A 19,927-nucleotide genomic window follows, 5' to 3' on the forward strand; every position below is an offset into this window, starting at 1 on the left:
ATCCGTTATGGTATCCTTTAAACCGAAGACACTTTTACAATGCTTACTTTACCTATACTATATAATTAATCGCGGCAGCGCAAATTCTTATCGATAAAAATAACGGTAAACGGAAAAAGTTGATAGAACAATTCCACCTCTTTCCATCGTTTTCAAATTGAATCACAACGCCAGCATGTCGTGAGCCGATCTGCCAAGAAGACTATGCGTACGACTATGAATGAGTGACTAAAAAAGAAAATACGCGAAGGGCGATTAAAAATATAGAAAAAGGTCCCCGAGAAAAGACGTGGACGGTCGAAGGACGATACACATGGGTAACAACAATGATTAGTGGTCGTGGTTGATCGATTTTCGATCGATCGCAATTGGATTCTACTCGACATGGTGGGGAGTCTATTTGAGGCGTCGCGACGCCGTGGTGCAATGATCAGAATCAGTCGGTAGGTCGTATCACAGCGAAAGGTGAAGAGAGTGGCCGTCAGAGAGAACGAAAAGAAATCTTCGCCAAGCAACGAGCGTGTTCTGTATGCTGATCGCGTACCGGGAACGTTTCGAATTTTCACAAATCGAAGAAGTGGAGCTAAGGTGACCCGACTTTTCCCCCTTCGCCTGGTAAAATGGCAGCGGACGACCCTCTCTGCAATGAACCTCTACTTTCCGTCGAATTCGAGGTCTTTGGCAAGGTGCAGGGTAAGAGTGTAGTTTTATTGGCCAGGAGATCAACGAGTATTCGGTTAATGTTGTTTCATTTAAAACCAAACATTCGTTCGGATATTTCTCGCGTTGTTTTACTACGATTACGGGGACCACGGCTTGCGACGAATAGAACGTCAAGGTCGAAAGAAATGTGCGTTGGACGCAGTGATATGTCAATTGTAAGATAGCGGACGCTGCAACAATGGATAATTAACATGGAGAGGAGAGAAAATTTGTGAATTTTCTTCGTATTCTTCGGTTCGATCGGACGACTAACGAACGAATCTCTGTTGCTTCAAATGGTGACAATTTGGTTTGTTACTTTGCTGGTAATATTCTTGAGGAAGTTCAAGGTTATATCTAGATTCTTGTAAAATTTAACTTGTCACTGCCTAATTCGGTTTGAATTGAATAATTGTCGATGAGACATCGGCAAATGAGGAACATCAGTGGGACGACGGTATAATAGAGCTAAAAATAATGAAATCTGTTTTTCGTATTTTCATTCTTTCGCATCGTTATTACATAATTTAAACTGTGCATATTTTTCGTCAGGTGTCTATTTCCCGAAGTACGTGAGGGACATATGTCAGCAACTGGGGATTTGCGGCTGGGTGAAGAACACCAAGTCCGGCACGATACTCGGAAAAATGCAGGGACCACGTGCGCTCATCGATCAGATGTGAGTTGCGATTCCTTGTCACGAAGTTTTTGCACAAACCGTCGGTGGCGCCGATCGGTAAACAACGTGAAAGTTCATTTTTGTTCGAATTTATCTGTTCCTCTGATTACCAAGAAAGAGAGATAAAATAAGGCAAATTTGCAGAGAACATATTCCCCCTCTTAGCTTTCTTCGCTGCGCTCAGGAAGAAAACAAGTAGAAAGAAGGGAAAACCGAGCTTCGTTCCTTTCGTTTGTTCGTTGGTTCGTTCGAACAACTGAATAAATTCGTCGAATTAACCCAGATATGCCTGTTGTTCGAAATAATGATCGCAATATGTAATCTTTCGTAACGTTACTTACGTTTAACGTTATTTTTCTGTTTAACCAGTTGCAGTTACGAATGAATAATGATAATCGAATGTTACGCAAAAGCTTCATTATTATAACATCATAGGTTCAATTTAAATCCCAAGTTTAAAGTTGGAATTTTCGAAAGAACGAGATTATGTGGAAAGAAATCGTAAACGTGAAAAGAAACTCGCGAGTGTGTGGATTAAACTCCCTTCCGTAGAACGTTTTGTGCATCAGGTGTAGAAGAATACGAACTCTCGATCTCCCTTTCTTTCGTCTTTTTCTTCCTTTTACCTTCCGATCTTCTCCTTCGTTCCGCGAATTGATGACACACGCGCGCTAACGTAAGCTCACGAATTCAGTGCTCCCGTAAAATCGCGTGACCTTAGCCGCAAATTGCCGAGTAACGGTCATTAGGTAGTTGGGCCTGGCTTTAATAATGATCTAATGAAATAATAGCGCGGACCGCGTCGTTGTCTCTTTCCTTCCCGAGTTATCGCCGAATCGCTCCGGTTTCCGACTATCGTCAACCAACCGCTTCTATCGCGTACGATTCTTCGGCAAATAATATATTTTCGTTACGTGGAAAACACGCGCCGGAGATACATGAATTATTCCGCAAGCTATTTAATCAAACTATTGGGATTTTTAATTGACATGCCACGTTCAATTCGATATCACGCACGTACCGTAAAAGCACATGCTGACTCAGATCTGAAGTATGTTCTCTGAGAACACTCAGAATTGGACGTATTAATCGTTTGATTCTGTCGATTTCACCGAAACGATCATAACTGAATGATACTTGCAATTCGCTTACAAATTAGACCGACGATGACGAGAAATTAAATGAGCGGTGATATGGTTCATCTTAATAAGGATATAAAAGAAGAGCAACGAATTCTTCGTAAGGAACGCCAGAGAAAGAATAAGATGAGAAGGATGTAATCGTTATTTAGAGAAGTGAGCCAGACCTACTGATCCATATATTTTGCCAATTGCGTAGAGAGAGAAGAAACTAGATACCAGAAAGATAAATTATTTCTCTCGGGCGAACAACAATTGCTGTTGTCGTACGAATAAATATAAACTTGAACGTAGGCATTAAACACTTATATACTTTAAGAGACATGTCATGAGACTGATTTCGCGGTCGAATTTCCGCTGCTCGTGAACCTGAAGTCAAAGAAAATAGCTCGGTCGAGGACGAAACATTGGTTTCTGGCTTCTCCCCAGAAGGAATTCGTCCAGGAACCTCATTTCAAATACGTTGTTTCTTCGTTTGTCGTTATCTTTGTATGCCGCAAATGTTATTTATATACAATAGGGAAATTCTTTTGCCAAGAAGGAAAAGAAAATTGATTCGAATAATAAAATCTCACTGAATTCGCATCGTTGTGCGCTCATATTTTAATCGAAGACAAAAACATAAAGCTGTTTTTTTTTTTTTTTTTTTTTTTTTTTTTTTTTTTTAATGAAACAAACTTCTGTTCAGTTTAAGGATAAGTTCAGGAATTCGTATAAATCTTTCACTGTGTAATCATCGTAGATGTTTCACAAGCGAAATGCTGAATTCAGAATATCGATGATAAATGGGATAGTCAGTGCGCCAATGGCTCGTCACTGTTGTTGTCGCGAGACAGCTGATCGACTTTAAAGATCCTACTTCGATAGAGCCGCTTAAAATATCTGAACTCGGTCTGATTAGCCGCTAATTATAATTGCGAAGTGTGTGAAACTATACTCGTCACTATCGAAGATAGTTGCGTATACAATTTGCACATTTAATTCGTTCTTATTTGACGATTAATTTATTAATCAATTTTACAGACTATCTTTAATTTGACAGACGTCGTTTACGAGAAATTTGCTCTACTATTTTGTCGAGCTGAAATAGCTTGATGATATTATGCAAATTCCACATTCTATGAAACAGACGCGGAAATGAACACTGCAGTGATTTCAACGCGTGTAGAGAACGGATGATATTAAGGCTTTATTAATGAATAATCTAAACTTGCGTACACTAATATTTCGTAAATACTTTGTACGATAAATATAGAAGTTAAATTCAGTTGTCATAAATTTAATTCAATTCGACGTTTTTAATGAAAAAATTTAATTTTTATATAATCCTTTGTTTCGAAAATAATAGAGCGAGACTAATGTTCTCTTCTCCTTTGACGAGAAGAATTGCATAGTGATAAAATCGTAATATCATCATAAAATACGCAAACATCGTAAAACTAATAATAGACAATAAAAACAAAAATGTCAAGCGGAAATACAATCGGATATCTGTCAGCTGTTTGTAAATAAGTTGCAGCCAGAATTGCCAGATTGTAAATGTTAAGAGAAGAAATTACGTAAATCTCCTCATTAGTAATTTAAACAATAGTTTCTAATTGTATCACAAATTATGTAAATACATGATAACCCGTTTTCCTACTATAATCAGTTTTCTTGTTTCAGGTCACAATGGCTAACGAATGTTGGAAGTCCAGGTAGTCAGATTGATCGTTGTGAATTTACAAATTGGGAAGGCATTAGTAGGCTACAATACAAGGGATTTGCAATACGTTTTTAATTAAACTATTTTTTTTTTTCAATGTCACGTTTCTTTGGAAGTTAAATCGAAAAGATGTACTTAAAGGCACGAAAAGTAACAAGCATCGATATACTTTGAACAATTAAAAAGCTTAAATAATTAAATGATTCTTTATGAAAACATATAGTTCAAAGTATTGAAATTGTTCATAGATTAAAAGCTACGCAACATTAGTGCATGAAAATTACAAGATATTTTAATAATTGTAAGATGTATCATTCGAAATGATTAAATATCCAGTTATTTTTAACGAAAAACAAATTAAATAAAAACACATAGAGTTATAGAATATTTGTTCTTTAATTCATCATATGTGACATGTAAACATACATGCATATTTATGTCACAGTTCGTTGTGATCAAATATCTCTGTGTTATATCTCAATGTTTCAAGCACCTCTGATGTAATGGGATGTTAATGATACATGTCAAATATATTTTATATTTACTTAAAACATCAAATTCAATACAACGGATTAAAAACAGAAAGCACAGATAAATTTATTATACTCATTCCCTACAACAAATTAATTTACTTAAATATCTCAGTATCATGTCGTTCCCTCGTAAATAAACACCGCATCTAACATTAATTGCGCAAGATGATAATTAGAGTGTGTTTCGGGCAAATGTCTTGAGACTCGTCGTATCAATTCGATAGTGTCATCGTTCGAGCAATTCGTATAAATTACGTCCGGCACATCCTAAAAATAGTAATCTCATTTATACTAATATTAAAATTTATTAAGAATAAAATGTTCGAAATAAATTTTATGATATGTAGAACTTACGAGACTTTCCAAGTATTTCGTAAGAGCTGGACTTATACGAGAAACTTCCTCTAAAAGGTCAGGTGATTTTGAAAGATATGCCATCATTCTTCTTCCAGCAATCGGCAGAAGATCTTCTGCTAATTTCTCAACATCGTTTACAGCTGTAACAACCTATCTCAAAATGACAAATGTTTCCTATTCTGTGGTATGCTATTGAATATATTAAATTGTAATCCTGCTTATACTTACTTCCTCTGCTAGTCGGTCAAAACCAATCACATATAATTGACAAACTTGATGTATCCTTAGTTCATCGTTACTTATTTTCCAAATAGATGCTAATGTTTGACATTTACTCATCCATTGAATAGCTTGCATCGAACTACTCATTTTACCATCTATTGTTTCTTGATGGATAAAATCCATTGATGCATTAATTATTCTGCATAAAAACGTGGTTCTTAAATTATCTCTTTTATCGTCTCTGTACCATGTTAGCATTACTTTGTCTGCCATTGATTGGAAGAAGTATGGCTGTACCTATATATTTAGAATTCAGCGTGCATAAAAATTATAAATATAGATGTAAATTTCATAAACGATACTTTTGATTTACTCACCACAGAATCAAACAAATTATTTAATGGTTTTAGAACTTTCAAATTAAAATGCGCTATCATATGTAAGACGTTAGCTAATTGTAGATGTAACATGATTAGATCGTACCAAGCGGGTGCTTGAAAAATAGCTAATGCAGCAAAGGGTTGTGGGCCGGAAGTGCATACTTCCCATAGTTCTTCTGATTTAATTACAATATTCTGTCCTACTTCGAGCATTTCAGACTAGTACGACATAAAATATATTTATATCGCTTTAATTAACTTTATATTACACAAAGCATTGATCTATCAAAAACTTACGTCGATGAATATTTCTAAAAATGTGACGCAATCTTGTAGAAATATAACTGCTTGAGCATCAGATAAACCGATTTCCTGCATACACAATCTCTCTTTTGGCAGTTTTCCAAGCTTATTAATTAATTTTGCAACTGCTTCCATTCGTTTTTTTATATGAACTGACCATAATAAGCAACAAACACCTAACAAGGAAGTAATTTATTTACAAAATAACAAAAACGTATAATATATAAAACGAATAATTTCTAGAATCTTCTCTCACCATGCCTCATACGTTTCATTGGTATTTGTCGTAAAACACATAATGCAGCTTCGAGCGACTTCAATTGCGAAATATCTTTATTCCACGACATAGCAAATTCCCAACAGATATTAGCTAGCAGAACACTAGTTGTCAAACTGTATGGAAAATGGCCTTTTAATAATTTAATTCTTTCTGAAAATCAAAAAGAAAAATGCATAATACAATCTAGAAGACCATTAAAAAATGTTAATATAAAGATGCTATTTTTCTTTACCTAAAATACATATATTAGCATTTGTACTATCTTTCTCTTCACTTTCTGTATCAAGAGATTCTGAAAGAGGCTTTTCTACATTAGATTGTAAAACATCATCGACGTTACAAATTTCGTCTGAAGAATTCAGTACTTCTAAAGAATCATTTGTTGGACGTGCGTGATCGAATTCCGTATCTGTTGTATCTACTAATTGAGAAGGGTCAATACCCGTAGAAGTAATCCATTTTGCAACTATCTCCGATACAGAACCTAATTATAATGATATAAGATAAAAAATACGTTCTTTGATAGTATTATAACATGTAACTACAACGGTATAATACCTTTCCCTTTTGAGAGAACAGATCCTAAAGATATATCAAATTTTACAAATGGTAGTGCAAAAAATTGCGTTGTAGTATCTGATGGAGGTTCTTGGCTGAAATTAAAATCTTATAAGCATTATGATACTTACAAACAAATTTCATTACTAATTACCTTACAATAGCATCTAAAATCGCAATATCCTCAAGATTTCCAATAAGCAACGTAAATTGACAAGTATCTTTAGTAATATCTTCCCATTCATTTGTCAAGTTATACAGTTCATCGTCTGATTTTAAATTGTTAATAGAATCTTGATGCTGCTTTATCTCTTTCATATCATTCTTATTTTTGATACCTTTTTCTTCTTGAACATTATTATCCTCAGTTTTTTTATTGCACTTTTCTCTATACTTTTCTACAGACATTGCAACAGCTCTGCACATCAAAGCAGCAGTAAGTGCATTAAATGGATTTGTTGAATCCAAAAGAATATTACGAACCTTTTTCCACCATAAAGATATTTCATTATATTCTGCACATATCTCTTTAACACCTATATAGATATAGAAATAAGGTTTATTTTATGACAACAAGAATTTAGACTCATTAACGATATATATTCTCCGAACTTACTGGCTATTGAGCAAATAGCATTTAAGAGCTGCGTAAATTGTTTTAGTTCTAGTTCTAAAGATACGTCCCGTTTCTTATTGAGCCAGTATATTAAAGCAAATTTCATGAAAACGAATGGTTGAATGTTACTACTTTTAGCGACTTCTTTCCATGTCTCAATTCTATCATACGAATATACGCAGCCTTTATACATTAATTGAGCTAAAAGAAAAAGCCTAATTATTAATAAATAATATATTAATAAAATACATATTCCTAAAATTACATACTAAAATACTTACAAATCTGATGTTCTTTTTCTGGTTTTATGTCTTTTTTAATATCTATAAATCCTGATGTTCCAAACTCGAAACAAGATAAAAAATCTAAAAATATTCTTCCATCCTCTTTAAATTTTACTCTACATTCTGTACTAGAATCTGAACACGTGTAACTATTTATTTTATTAAACAATTCAAAAATTCTGTGCACTTCTTTCTCAGTAGTTAACAAAGTCAAAGGTAAACTTGTATTATTATCATCTATAGAAACATTATACTCTGGTGTATCAAACTGAGATTTAATATGCTTATAAAAGTTAATTATTTGCTGCAACTGTGTTGTTAATAAATAAAGTGTTTTTGTTGTAGGTTCCATTTCTTCTTTTTCTGTAATATAAAAATTATTGTGTTTATTATTTCAAATAACAGTTTGGCGGAATAAAACCTTGTATAGAACTATGTATTAATAATAAATATGTACGTACCATATTCATCTAGTTTTTTGATAAAACAATTTGTAGCTGCGAGTAAAGCATCAGGAATAATATTTTTATTTGACATTAACATTTCCAATGTTTGTACTTTTATTTCATTACTCTTCAAATCTGAACACACACTCTCAATTTCTGATATTAATTTCTCATATTCAAAATCTTCTTCTCGTAAAAATGTTTTCAATTTTTTAAGTATATGTATATCACGTGCTCTCTTCCCATTTTTACTATTAAGAGCAAAATGAAATGGTACTGTAATTTCCTTCAAACCTCCAAGTGGATCCATAAATACACACGAATATTGTGGTTTATTTTTTGATAGATGTACATTATCATTTACACCAAGAAGACCATAATTGATATAAAGTAATCTATACAATAACACTCACTTAAACCAATAATTTTACATCAGTTGCCAATAGAAATGTCTAAAAAGGAGAGTTACTCACCGTCCATGTTTACTAGCAGTAAATGTAGTAATTTTAGGACCTTGTTGAGTACTCCATATGTCTATTACACCTTTTTTCGGAGCATAAATAACTAAAAAGAAAGCAGAACGCAATTGCGGAGTCTGTTTAAACTTAGTAAATCCTTTGTGCATTCCAGAATGTTTTTCTTCCTCCACTTCAATCCAACCACATTGTGCATCTCTATAACCTTTCCACATTCTTGTAGCTATGCAATATCTGTTATCTACTAATAATACTCTGCCCATTGCATCTAATATTACTGACAGTGCTTTATTTGGACTGGATATTATCGAATAACCCTCTCTCATAACATCACTTAAGCCAAATCTACAAGTCATTGGTTCAACTGGTTCATGAGTACTAGTTTTTGATGCTTCGAGCGATGCCTGATGTTTTGAATTTCCCCAATTGAGAGGAAGCCAACTAAACAGAAAGAATAGTAAAGAAATGATATATAATTGCAAAACTCTCTATATTTATAATGACATGGTTAACAATTAAAATTTCAATTATTAAAACATTGTATGTGACATTCAAGTAATGTAGTTTAACTATATCTCTTCTTGCAGATGATTTTTGATGATGCATATTCTTTTGACAATAAATGCATAACATGAATTTATTATGCAACACTTACGGAACAGCAGTTCCAATAGCATTTGCTAGTTTGCTGGCCATTGCTATTGCAACATCTGATAGAACTGGAGCTGAACCACCTTCTAAGGCATAATGAAAACCAACAAATGGACGTTTACCAGTCACAAGAACTAAATTATGCTGTGGTGCACTAGATCTATAAGATGCGTTATATCCACCACAAATTGAAGCTGTCATTAGATGATCAAAGCTATTTACAGAAGTAGTACCAATTACTTCTGAATCATTTACAATATCTTGGCTTTTATAACCCCATTTCTTATATGATAAATTTGTAATAGGTGGTAGGTCATCACAGTTTGCTTGAACTTTAAGTAAAAAAAAAAACATATTATTATAAATATTAAATTTCAATAGAATAATAACATAATTTTGATTTCTATACCTCTAGCTAAATAATTCCTACATGCTCTTAATGTGGAAAACAAGGGAAAACCTTGCAAGACACACACAACACTATTATATGTCACATGAACTTCTTCAGCCAAACCAATATCACCTACGTGTTTAGGTGAACGAAAAGATTGACATTTTAATCCCACAACTGGTTCATTATGCAATTGTTCCCCAAATAATAATGCACCTGTCTAAGTAAAAAATAAATAACTTTATATTCATCTCTATTATAATTTAGTTTAACTGTAAGGATTACATTTTCTGAATGATTATCACACATGTAGTTAAACTTGACTTACTTCTGTGTAAAACTTGATAAAACCAGTATTAAAACCAACTATAATACATGTCCAATCTGGATTAGTGCCACTGCTAGCTTTTCCCAATGACAATAATGGTAAACAGATTATAGATGTTATCCATTCACTAAAAAACACTTTCAATATATGGACATATTTTCAAAGAAATTTATCATAATAAAAAGATACAAAAATTAACATAACATTATTATAATAAAGACTTACTTATCTTTTTTTGCAACTTCACCATACCATATCATATGAAATTTATTTTTTGCTTCATCTGGTTCTAATGAATCCCACCTTGCTAATATGAAATTATTATATTAATTATAAATAATTAAATATTCTAGGTTCAATATACTGCCATTTTTAAACAAGTTATATATATTACATAGTAGAAATATACTATTTAAAATTCAATAATATGAGACATACAAATTAATATAATCATCTTTGTATTATTCGCCATAGCAAGAACATCTCCAGTTGATGATAATGATATAAAACAGTCTTGTAGTGGTAATTCATCTTGTGGAATGTCATCTAAAAAATGTTGACACTGACATTTACCATTCCTTTAGGAGACAAAACAAAAGAATACAGTAACTTACGTCTTCTAGTAGAATCTCCAAAAAGTAATTCTTTAATATTGCTTGTATTGGTTAGATTTGCAATTCCCTTTATTTGACAAGACATATCTAATCAATTACATTAATATGCCTGTTTTGAATAATTTCAAACTTTGATCACTCTAATATTACAAATGTTACTCAGGTGATTAGAATATTGAAATTTTGATAGACACTTCACAATAAGACAATAAACCACAAACTGTCATATGCTTGCGAATAGGATAGTAATCGCAGAGATTCTTCATCTAAGACTTCACATTTCGTGGTAAATAAACATTCAATACAATGTCACCGTTCTTATTGCATTAATAATACGTTATGAATATCAAAAAATCGAAAATACATAAACGTCAACATGGATTGACAACTTTAGCTAAGAAGCAAAATGTAGATGCGCATTAACCATTCATATGAAACGTTATTCATACCAAATTTTAAGTCAAAATGGAGAACACGTGTTGCATGACATCACGTGACGTAATTTGTGACGTTTAGAAACAGTCGCTAGAGTTTTTCTGATTGGACAAAACAGATCGTTGGGACCAATGAAAATGTTCGTTTCTCTGCAATGGTCCGCGTAACGTGTTCAGCCATTTTGTTATTATTTTCGAAAATCTGTAGGTTGGATTTAAGGACAACGTAAAGCTGCCATTTTACACATTTCTCATTGAATGTGGGGGGAAAACGAAGAAATTCTGTATGAGATTTAAGAAACATAGTTACGACGAAGAACGGCCTCGGTGGGTATCGTACATTTATGAGTGGAGCTCTCTTCACTGGCGATCGTCGCAAACGGAGCAGAGGCAGGAGTGACGAGCGAGAGAACGTGCGAAAGATAGAGAGAGAAAGAGACGGTGAGGAACAGCGAGTCTGTGAAACGAGGAACGAAATTGGTCGCGCGCGGGAATCAGCGGTTGTGTGTTTGGCCTTTTTCTGATTGTGATTTACTGCGAGAGATTGTGATTACTCGTGTGAAACGTGTGTTTTTTACCTACGAATTGAGAATCTATGTGTGGGAGTTGATACGGTATGTGCAAACGTCGTTTATGATAACTTTATTCGTTGAACAACGACGCAATGAGTAAAGTGCACCCGGATAACAAAAATCTACAAATTCCAATGATCTGTTATTAATATTTTACATCTCTATTACTATTTATTTCCGCTTGATTGAATGTATTAAAGGAAATACATTTTACACTAAATTTTCAAACATTACGCACAATAAATTTTCACATAACCTTATTTGCGATTGTCAAATGTAGGTTAGGTCGAGCGGTCGCAGTGCGGTGACCTCCCTCGCTACACGTTAACAATGATTTCCTTTTTATTATTGCTTCTGCTTAGTTTGATTATTTACATTACGTTCTATTCTTTCAATACACTTAACTTGTTTATAAATAGAAATAATTGGTTTTCACATAGAAGCAAAACAATAGTACTTAATAATACAATCTTCTATAGGATTCTAATACTCCTGCCTGTAAAATTTTAACAACATATGACAAGCATTTTGCTAAAGATAATGAAATATTAAAAAGAGAAACACACTGTCTTTTCATGTACATTGTCTATTAACAGTAAATGTTAATATTGTTTATGTTGTTAAATATACTTTTAAACTTAATACTAGAATTATTTTTTCACTTTGTACTAAGTTATGCTTTTTTTACTATTCATTAATTTGTGGAATAAGATAGCCCCTTTTTGGAAACATGATGTCTTGTAATATTTGTGTTTTATTGATGCAGTATATATCTAGTTTTAATGAGTCAAATAAATATATCAAATTTAATTATTTTCAGATAGAGTGTATGAAAATTGGATAATTTACAATAAACAATGGCAACATTAGCAGAACAAGCATCTAAGCTTTTGGATTTCAATCAAAAGCTAGATATAACACTTCTTGATAACATAGTAGGTTGTATGTACACTGGGATAGGTGAGCAACAGAGAGTTGCACAAGAAGTATTGACTACACTTAAAGAACATCCAAACGCATGGACCCGTGTAGATACTATTCTAGAATATTCACAGGCAAGGATTTCTTTAATTAAAAATAATATTTCTTAAAAGTGTGTAGAGAGTTATTTAATTTATGTATAATTATATGTGTACAGAACCAACAAACAAAGTATTATGCTCTACAAATACTGGAACAAGTTATAAAGACACGATGGAAAGTATTACCACGAAATCAATGTGAAGGTATAAAGAAATATATTGTGGGTCTTATTATAAAGACAAGCAGTGATCCAGAAACAATGGAGGCTTCAAAAGTTTATCTTAATAAACTTAATATGATTTTAGTTCAGGTAAGTAATTAAAGTTGCAAGAATATAGAAACTATTTAAATTTCATTTTAATAAACCACATCTATTGCAGGTTTTAAAACGTGAATGGCCAAAAAATTGGGAATCCTTCATTGGTGACATTGTTGGTGCAAGTAAAACAAATGAAAGTCTTTGTCAAAACAATATGGCAATTTTAAAATTATTATCGGAAGAAGTATTTGACTTTTCAAGTGGACAAATGACGCAAACAAAAGCAAAACATTTGAAAGATACAATGTGTAATGAATTCTCACATATTTTTCATCTCTGTCAGTTTGTATTGGATAATTCACAAAATGTTCAATTGGTGGCAGTTACATTAGAAACTCTTTTAAGGTTTTTAAATTGGATTCCTTTGGGATATATTTTTGAAACAAAATTAATCAATACTTTAGTATTCAAGGTAAATATAACATAATTTTTATTAATTTTTGTTATGTAATATTATAGTATTTTTATTATTTTCTTTACAGTTCTTAAATGTACCAATATTCAGAAACATTACACTAAAATGCTTGACTGAAATCGCTGGTGTTACAGCACCAACCTATGAAGAATCATTCGTAATGTTGTTTGTTAATATAATGCGACAGTTAGAACAGATTCTACCCCTTGAAACAAATATACGCGAAGCGTATGGAGCTGGTGGAGATCAAGAACAAAATTTTATTCAGAATTTAGCTATATTCCTTTGCACATACCTAAAAGAACATGGGCAATTTATAGAAAAAAAGCAATTAAATGATTTACTACTCAAAGCATTGCACTACCTTGTTTTAATTTCTGAGGTTGAAGAAGTTGAAATATTTAAGATCTGTTTGGAATATTGGAATGCATTAGCAATGGATTTATATAGAGCAAATCCTTTTGCACCCCCAACGCCGTTATTTATGGTTAAAAATATGACTCTCCCGTCTAGGAGATTATTCTATTGCCCGGTTTTAACTAAAGTACGATATATCATGATCAGCAGAATGGCTAAACCCGAAGAAGTTCTTGTTGTAGAAAATGAGAATGGGGAAGTTGTTAGGGAGTTTATGAAAGATACTGATTCTATTAATTTATATAAAAATATGAGAGAAACTCTTGTGTATCTTACTCATCTTGACTATATGGATACTGAAAGAATAATGACAGAGAAGCTACAAAACCAAGTAAATGGAACAGAATGGTCTTGGAAAAATCTCAATGCGGTAAACATATTCTTAAGATGTTATTATAGCATTCATAATAAAAATACCATGGTTTACTAACAGTTTCAATCTTTTTATTAGTTATGCTGGGCAATAGGCAGCATTTCCGGTGCAATGCACGAAGAAGATGAAAAACGATTTTTGGTAACTGTTATCAAAGATCTTCTTGGTCTTTGTGAGCAAAAGAAAGGAAAAGATAATAAAGCTATTATTGCTAGTAATATTATGTATGTAGTTGGGCAATATCCAAGATTTCTCAGAGCGCATTGGAAGTTTTTAAAGACTGTTGTAAATAAGCTATTTGAATTTATGCATGGTAAGGAACTACATCGTATAACGATTCCACAACATTATAGATTCAATGCAAAAATATATTAAGTAATTTAAATATTCTTACAGAAACTCATGATGGTGTACAAGATATGGCCTGTGATACATTTATAAAAATAGCATTGAAATGTAGGCGACATTTTGTCACACCACAAACAGGAGAATTGGTACCATTTATTGAAGAAATCCTTTCTACTATTAGTAGTATCATTTGTGATCTTCAAACACAGCAGGTAAAATCACTGAAAACGTACGAAATAGTTATGTTATATATGTTACATGCAAAAATTTTTAACATATTTATTGATGATACGTATGTTGAATACAACTTTCTTTTTATTTACATGCTCATGCTATAATATAGGTACATACATTTTATGAAGCAGTTGGATATATGATATTTGCACAGACAGACACAGTGATGCAAGAAGAGTTAATAGAACGGTATATGCTTTTACCAAATCAAGTGTGGGATGACATAATAAGTCAAGCATCTAAAGTAAATATTAAAAAATCAGAAACACTTTATAACTTAATGTTCTTCTAATTAATTCTTGCTTAACTTAATAAAAATATTTTATTTAAGAATGTAGATGTATTAAAAGATCAAGAAGCTATCAAACAACTTACTAGTATTTTGAAAACAAATGTAAGGGCTTGTAAAGCACTTGGTCATCCATACGTGATACAGTTAGGAAGAATATATTTAGATATGTTGAACGTTTATAAGGTATATTAATACTGTTTAATAATTTATTGAACACTTAAATGTATATATATTAGCGTTTAACCATCTTTTTCAGGTTATGAGTGAGAATATAAGTGCTGCAATAGCTTTGAATGGAGAGGTAGTAATGGAACAATCTTTAATTAAAAGTATGAGAGTAGTGAAAAAGGAAACATTAAAATTGATCTCAGAATGGGTCAGCAGAACAACTGATCGTCAAATGGTAGAATTTTATTAATCTAATGGTTATATCTTCTAAAGATTGTTAGTATTATCAAAACAATTTAATTTATTGTATATATCATGATCAGGTCTTAGATAGCTTTTTACCACCTTTATTGGATGCCGTCTTATTGGATTATCAAAAAACAAATGTTCATTGTGCTCGAGAACCGGAGGTGTTAAGTGCTATAGCTACTATCGTAAATAAATTGGAATGTTATATTACTAGCGAAATACCCAAAATATTTGATGCTGTGTTTGAATGTACTTTAGAAATGATAAATAAGGATTTTGAAGAATTTCCGGAACATAGAACGAATTTCTTTTTACTTTTACAGGTAACTATATGTAATATTCATTACTTACAAATCGTTTTGTTATGTAATTTAAATATTACAGTTTGAGCATTTTTATATTTTAGGAAGTGAATGTTTCTTGTTTCTCTGCATTTCTTATAATTCCACCAGCACAATTTAAGCTTGTACTTGATTCTATAATCTGGGCTTTTAAGCATACAATGAGGAATGTTGCAGATATAGGGTTACAAATATTGTATCAACTTTTACAAAATATTGAAATTTCTGCTCCTGATGCTCAAAACTTCTATCAGACATACTTTACAGATATTCTGCAACATATATTCAGTGTAGTTACAGATACATCACACATAGCAGGTATGTACATACAAATAATGCCAATATGATTATTAAAGTTTATTTTGATATAATTAATTTCGTTTTTGTTATAATCATTTAGGCCTTAATATGCATGCTACAATTCTGGCATACATGTTTTCATTGGTTGAACTTGGGCGAATCAAAGTTCCATTGGGACCTGTACCAGATAACACATTATATGTTCAAGAATTTGTTGCAAGATTGCTTAAAACAGCATTTCCACATTTAACTGATAATCAGATTAAAATAACTGTACAAGGTTTATTTAATCTTAATCAAGATATCCCAGCATTCAAGGAACATCTTAGAGATTTCCTCGTTGAAATTAGAGTGAGTGTTGATATTTTATGCATGATATTTCCTGTTTATGATTCCTTGTTTATATTCATACAATGATTGAGTACAAATATATAATTCGATAAATAAATTGTTTTCTAAAGGAATACACTGGCGAAGACGACTCAGATCTGTATCTCGAAGAGAGAGAAACTGCATTACGATTGGCACAAGAAGAAAAAAGGTTACAGCAAATGGCAGTACCAGGAATACTTAATCCTCACGAAATACCAGAAGAGATGCAGGACTGAATTACCAGTCATCTTCGTTAACTGCTTTCTGTACATCTCACTAAGAAACATTCTGTTAAACAGACTATTCTATCCTTTGATCTGCGATGTTTCCCACATGTACCACAGCTGCCATCAAGATGGATATACATTATATACTTTTTAAAGCCAAGTTTACAATATAACATTCTTGTAAAGGAGGTAAGCCCGAAACGCGCTGATTGTCTGTTATACAATTTTAAAAGAATTGAAACTTCTGTTATGAGTAACAGGTGAATGCATGTTGGGCAATACTATTTTATGTAGCGAATAAAATAACATTTATACATTGATATTTAGTGGTCTTAATGAATATTTCTTTAATAAAGATGTTTCCCAAAAATGTTATTTGATACTGATACAGTAATAATGTGTATGCTAAAATTTTGATTTACATTAAAATAAGTCCTATATAAAGGAATTAAAAAATTATTTCTATATATGTTTTTTATCGATATCATTACATAAATTTTAACTATTTAACATTTAATAAAATTAAATAATCTTGTTATAATAACAAGGAGAAACCATGCGATATTTGATATTGGTGAGTGTGCTACATTTTAAGATATACATGTAAGTAAAGTCATTTTCTAAACTAAGTTGGATTTGAGATACGATGTTTAATTCGTATTATACATAAAATAGTATTGTTTAAGCAAATTTAGAGGATGTTACACGTATATGTGTGTGTTTGCATAAAGTTGTATGATAATGCTATTAATATTACCATATATAGATATATAGGTACATAGTATATAAATATATATGATCTGCAAATCATACAGAGAAATTTTGTAAATTAAAAACTACATGTCGTATATAGCATTTGTTTAAATTTCACTTTTCTGATATTCCCTACTCTTCAGCGATAAATATGTTCTGGATGAACTAATTAATTTTTGTTGTATTTAACTATGATAAGTAAATGAAAAATATATATATATGTATATACATGTATATACATATATATATATATATATGTATATATATATATGTATATACACATATGTGTATATTTAAAAATTTTCTCTCAGTGCATAAATACTTGTTTCTTTTTTTTTTTTTTTTTTTGTTCTAGTACTTTAGCAATGAAAATAGTTTATAAGTAGTTTAAATAACATTGTCTGGGGGAAAGGTTTCTAACATTTATTTTTTGTTTATACAAAATTTTATTTATGGGTCTACTTCTACTTCATGGCTGTTACATTAACAAATTTTTAAATACAACTTCTTTAAAAAAATGTTAACTACTGATAGTATTATATAAAATTGAAAACATTACATTTTTGTTCAGACTTAAATAACGAATAATATAGAGTATTTTTCTTATACATATAATGTTGCACCAAGAAAAATTCTTGAAATGAATTATTAACTTACAAATATAACCGACTGTTACCATATCGTAGTAGTGAACGATTGGGATAAATGATCATTTTTAAATTTATTAAAAGATCGAATAAAATTCTCGAGGAAAAAAGAGAGAAATTTTCGTATCGCGCGCGCATACACGCGTTCGAGCTTGCCTCCACCACAATCAATGCTACAGGTGCTTGGTCTTACAAATCATAAATAATCTTAATGCATGGTAACAACTTAATAATGTAAAAATTGGTACATGACCTATAGAAACTGTGAAGGTAAACAAAAATTCTAAATAAATTTCGTTAAAAAAAATACAAAAAAAGGAAAACCGTTTATGTGAAAATATGATACAAAAGAGAATGTAAAACGTTTAATTCTGTTCGAATTATGATTAAGAATTATTTCTTATGATATACGGTTTAAAATTTTTATTACAAAATTATTTTTGTCGAGGATAACACGATCATTATGAATATATTTACTGCTCATGCCGCACTTTTCTCTGAAATGAGCGAGGAAATGATAAAAGAGCGTCATGGCAAGAATATAATAAGTACATATACCGTTACTGCATTTGAATAAAAACGTAAACGATTTGTATCATATGAATGAATCGAACGGTAGCTCTACTTGGAACCCTGAAGCCATTACATTTGATACTATGCGACTCGGGTCTCAAGATAAGCCACTATTACTCCAGCAGAAGGATCGGGGAAAGAAAATCAATGCCACTTGATGTCATTCTTTATTAGTAGGCTGTATTTATTTGCAACCGGTATTGCAAGGAAACAAACAAAAAAAGTTTAATGGCATTTTCAAACAATTTGTGATATACCTTGTAAGGATTTATCACAAAAGAAATTATTTGTATGGATAGATGTAATAAGTTACAGATTGTATTTAGTCATACATAGTTGTATGTGATAAGATTACGTGTAATGAGGAAAGTGCTTAAAAGTCGTAAGATATCAAAGTAATAATGATATCTAAAATAAAGCTACAACTCAATGTTTTATAAACTGTTCGTTTGTTATACGAGAATCCTAAATTTAACAAGTTTTTACAGTATAAGTAATTTTGGACGTAAATAAGTACAGCTAAGGTTCAAAAAATGATATATCTTTTCTGTTATATATCAATATTCGGTCGATTAAGAAAGGTAATTTCAGACAAGAGTAAGGAAAAAGAATAATTCGTTATCTTTCTAAATTAGTCACAATAAGATTGAGAATTCGTGAATAATGTTTGAAGAATGAATTAGACAATTGTAAGAACTATATAGTATGAAGTTTTATTGTGTGTGCTATACAAATTTATCATTCAGAGTTTTAAATATAAGAATTCTGTAATAAGGGTTTTTTAAGTGCTCGAAATGTTTGAGAAGATATGTTTCTTTTTGTGTTGATACACCACAAATAGAAGTAATTTAAAAAAGAAACTTATGTTTATCATTACAGTATAGAGATAACACAATTTTATATCAGAAAGTGATTGATTGCAAGACAAGTTCTCTTGTTCTCCCTCTAGAATTTCATTTGACCTGAAGAGGAATTAGAAACTAAATTTTGTAAGCTATTGTACGATGACATTAATCTTATAAGTTGTCAAGGATCATGTGACATAGTTGTGAGTACTGAGTACGTAATTACGGAATGGTCCATCACGCGTGTTTGAATGAGTGGATGCATAAGTTAAGAGTTCTATCAGTTATTCATTATAACGACAAAAATATGTAAAGAGTTTAATAATACTTACTAATAAAATAAAGAATGCCACTATAACGA

The 19,927-nt window shown here is 31.5% G+C and overlaps 3 protein-coding genes across 10 annotated transcripts; 2 read left to right on the forward strand and 1 right to left on the reverse strand.

Annotated features, from left to right (window-relative positions):
* The first annotated feature begins 87 nt into the window (after nt 1-87).
* Nucleotides 88-4,610, forward strand: LOC126869180 (acylphosphatase-2). The gene is made up of 3 exons (XM_050625389.1): nt 88-693; nt 1,255-1,381; nt 4,186-4,610. The coding sequence occupies exons 1-3, from the start codon at nt 621-623 to the stop codon at nt 4,298-4,300; spliced, it is 315 nt and encodes a 104-aa protein (XP_050481346.1). The 5' UTR covers nt 88-620; the 3' UTR covers nt 4,301-4,610.
* Nucleotides 4,611-4,797: 187 nt separating this feature from the next.
* On the reverse strand, nt 4,798-11,104 carry LOC126869166 (rab3 GTPase-activating protein non-catalytic subunit). Of its 3 annotated transcripts, none has more exons than XM_050625355.1 (19): nt 10,665-11,104; nt 10,489-10,596; nt 10,276-10,357; nt 10,051-10,177; nt 9,741-9,942; nt 9,336-9,663; nt 8,678-9,121; nt 8,220-8,455; nt 7,756-8,121; nt 7,475-7,675; nt 7,013-7,394; nt 6,859-6,953; nt 6,533-6,784; nt 6,277-6,450; nt 6,015-6,196; nt 5,715-5,936; nt 5,344-5,634; nt 5,113-5,265; nt 4,798-5,025 (listed from the first exon to the last, which is right to left on the reverse strand). In XM_050625355.1, the coding sequence occupies exons 1-19, from the start codon at nt 10,747-10,749 to the stop codon at nt 4,873-4,875; spliced, it is 4,083 nt and encodes a 1,360-aa protein (XP_050481312.1). In that variant the 5' UTR covers nt 10,750-11,104; the 3' UTR covers nt 4,798-4,872. The 3 variants fall into 3 exon arrangements, with proteins under 3 accessions (XP_050481312.1, XP_050481311.1, XP_050481313.1); XM_050625354.1 differs by having other exon boundaries at nt 8,220-8,599; XM_050625356.1 differs by lacking the exon at nt 10,665-11,104 and having other exon boundaries at nt 8,220-8,599; nt 10,051-10,187.
* A 172-nt stretch (nt 11,105-11,276) lies between these two features.
* Nucleotides 11,277-19,924, forward strand: LOC126869167 (exportin-1). Of its 6 annotated transcripts, none has more exons than XM_050625358.1 (14): nt 11,277-11,539; nt 12,491-12,725; nt 12,809-13,003; nt 13,074-13,424; nt 13,495-14,214; nt 14,296-14,530; nt 14,614-14,777; nt 14,909-15,043; nt 15,131-15,274; nt 15,348-15,494; nt 15,583-15,831; nt 15,915-16,167; nt 16,250-16,500; nt 16,611-19,924. In XM_050625358.1, the coding sequence occupies exons 2-14, from the start codon at nt 12,528-12,530 to the stop codon at nt 16,755-16,757; spliced, it is 3,189 nt and encodes a 1,062-aa protein (XP_050481315.1). In that variant the 5' UTR covers nt 11,277-11,539; nt 12,491-12,527; the 3' UTR covers nt 16,758-19,924. The 6 variants fall into 6 exon arrangements, with proteins under 6 accessions (XP_050481315.1, XP_050481317.1, XP_050481316.1 ...); XM_050625360.1 differs by having other exon boundaries at nt 12,495-12,725; XM_050625359.1 differs by having other exon boundaries at nt 11,277-11,425.
* The last annotated feature ends 3 nt before the right edge of the window (nt 19,925-19,927 follow it).

Source organism: Bombus huntii, chromosome 9 (assembly GCF_024542735.1).
Source record: "Bombus huntii isolate Logan2020A chromosome 9, iyBomHunt1.1, whole genome shotgun sequence".
Lineage (NCBI taxonomy): Eukaryota > Metazoa > Arthropoda > Insecta > Hymenoptera > Apidae > Bombus > Bombus huntii.

Bases quoted from the DNA above. Each gene is read 5' to 3' on its own strand.
- LOC126869167 (XM_050625358.1), top strand. From the start codon at position 12,528: ATGGCAACATTAGCAGAACAAGCATCTAAGCTTTTGGATTTCAATCAA. The intron at 13,004-13,073 runs GTAAGTAATTAA...CATCTATTGCAG, and splicing joins TTAATATGATTTTAGTTCAG to GTTTTAAAACGTGAATGGCC. The intron at 15,832-15,914 runs GTAACTATATGT...TTTATATTTTAG, and splicing joins ATTTCTTTTTACTTTTACAG to GAAGTGAATGTTTCTTGTTT.
- LOC126869166 (XM_050625354.1), bottom strand. From the start codon at position 10,749: ATGTCTTGTCAAATAAAGGGAATTGCAAATCTAACCAATACAAGCAAT. The intron at 10,358-10,488 runs GTATGTCTCATA...ATTTCATATTAG, and splicing joins AAAGATGATTATATTAATTT to CAAGGTGGGATTCATTAGAA. The intron at 8,122-8,219 runs GTACGTACATAT...TTTATATTACAG, and splicing joins CAAAAAACTAGATGAATATG to AAAAAGAAGAAATGGAACCT.
- LOC126869180 (XM_050625389.1), top strand. From the start codon at position 621: ATGGCAGCGGACGACCCTCTCTGCAATGAACCTCTACTTTCCGTCGAA. The intron at 694-1,254 runs GTAAGAGTGTAG...ATTTTTCGTCAG, and splicing joins GGTCTTTGGCAAGGTGCAGG to GTGTCTATTTCCCGAAGTAC. The intron at 1,382-4,185 runs GTGAGTTGCGAT...TTCTTGTTTCAG, and splicing joins CGTGCGCTCATCGATCAGAT to GTCACAATGGCTAACGAATG.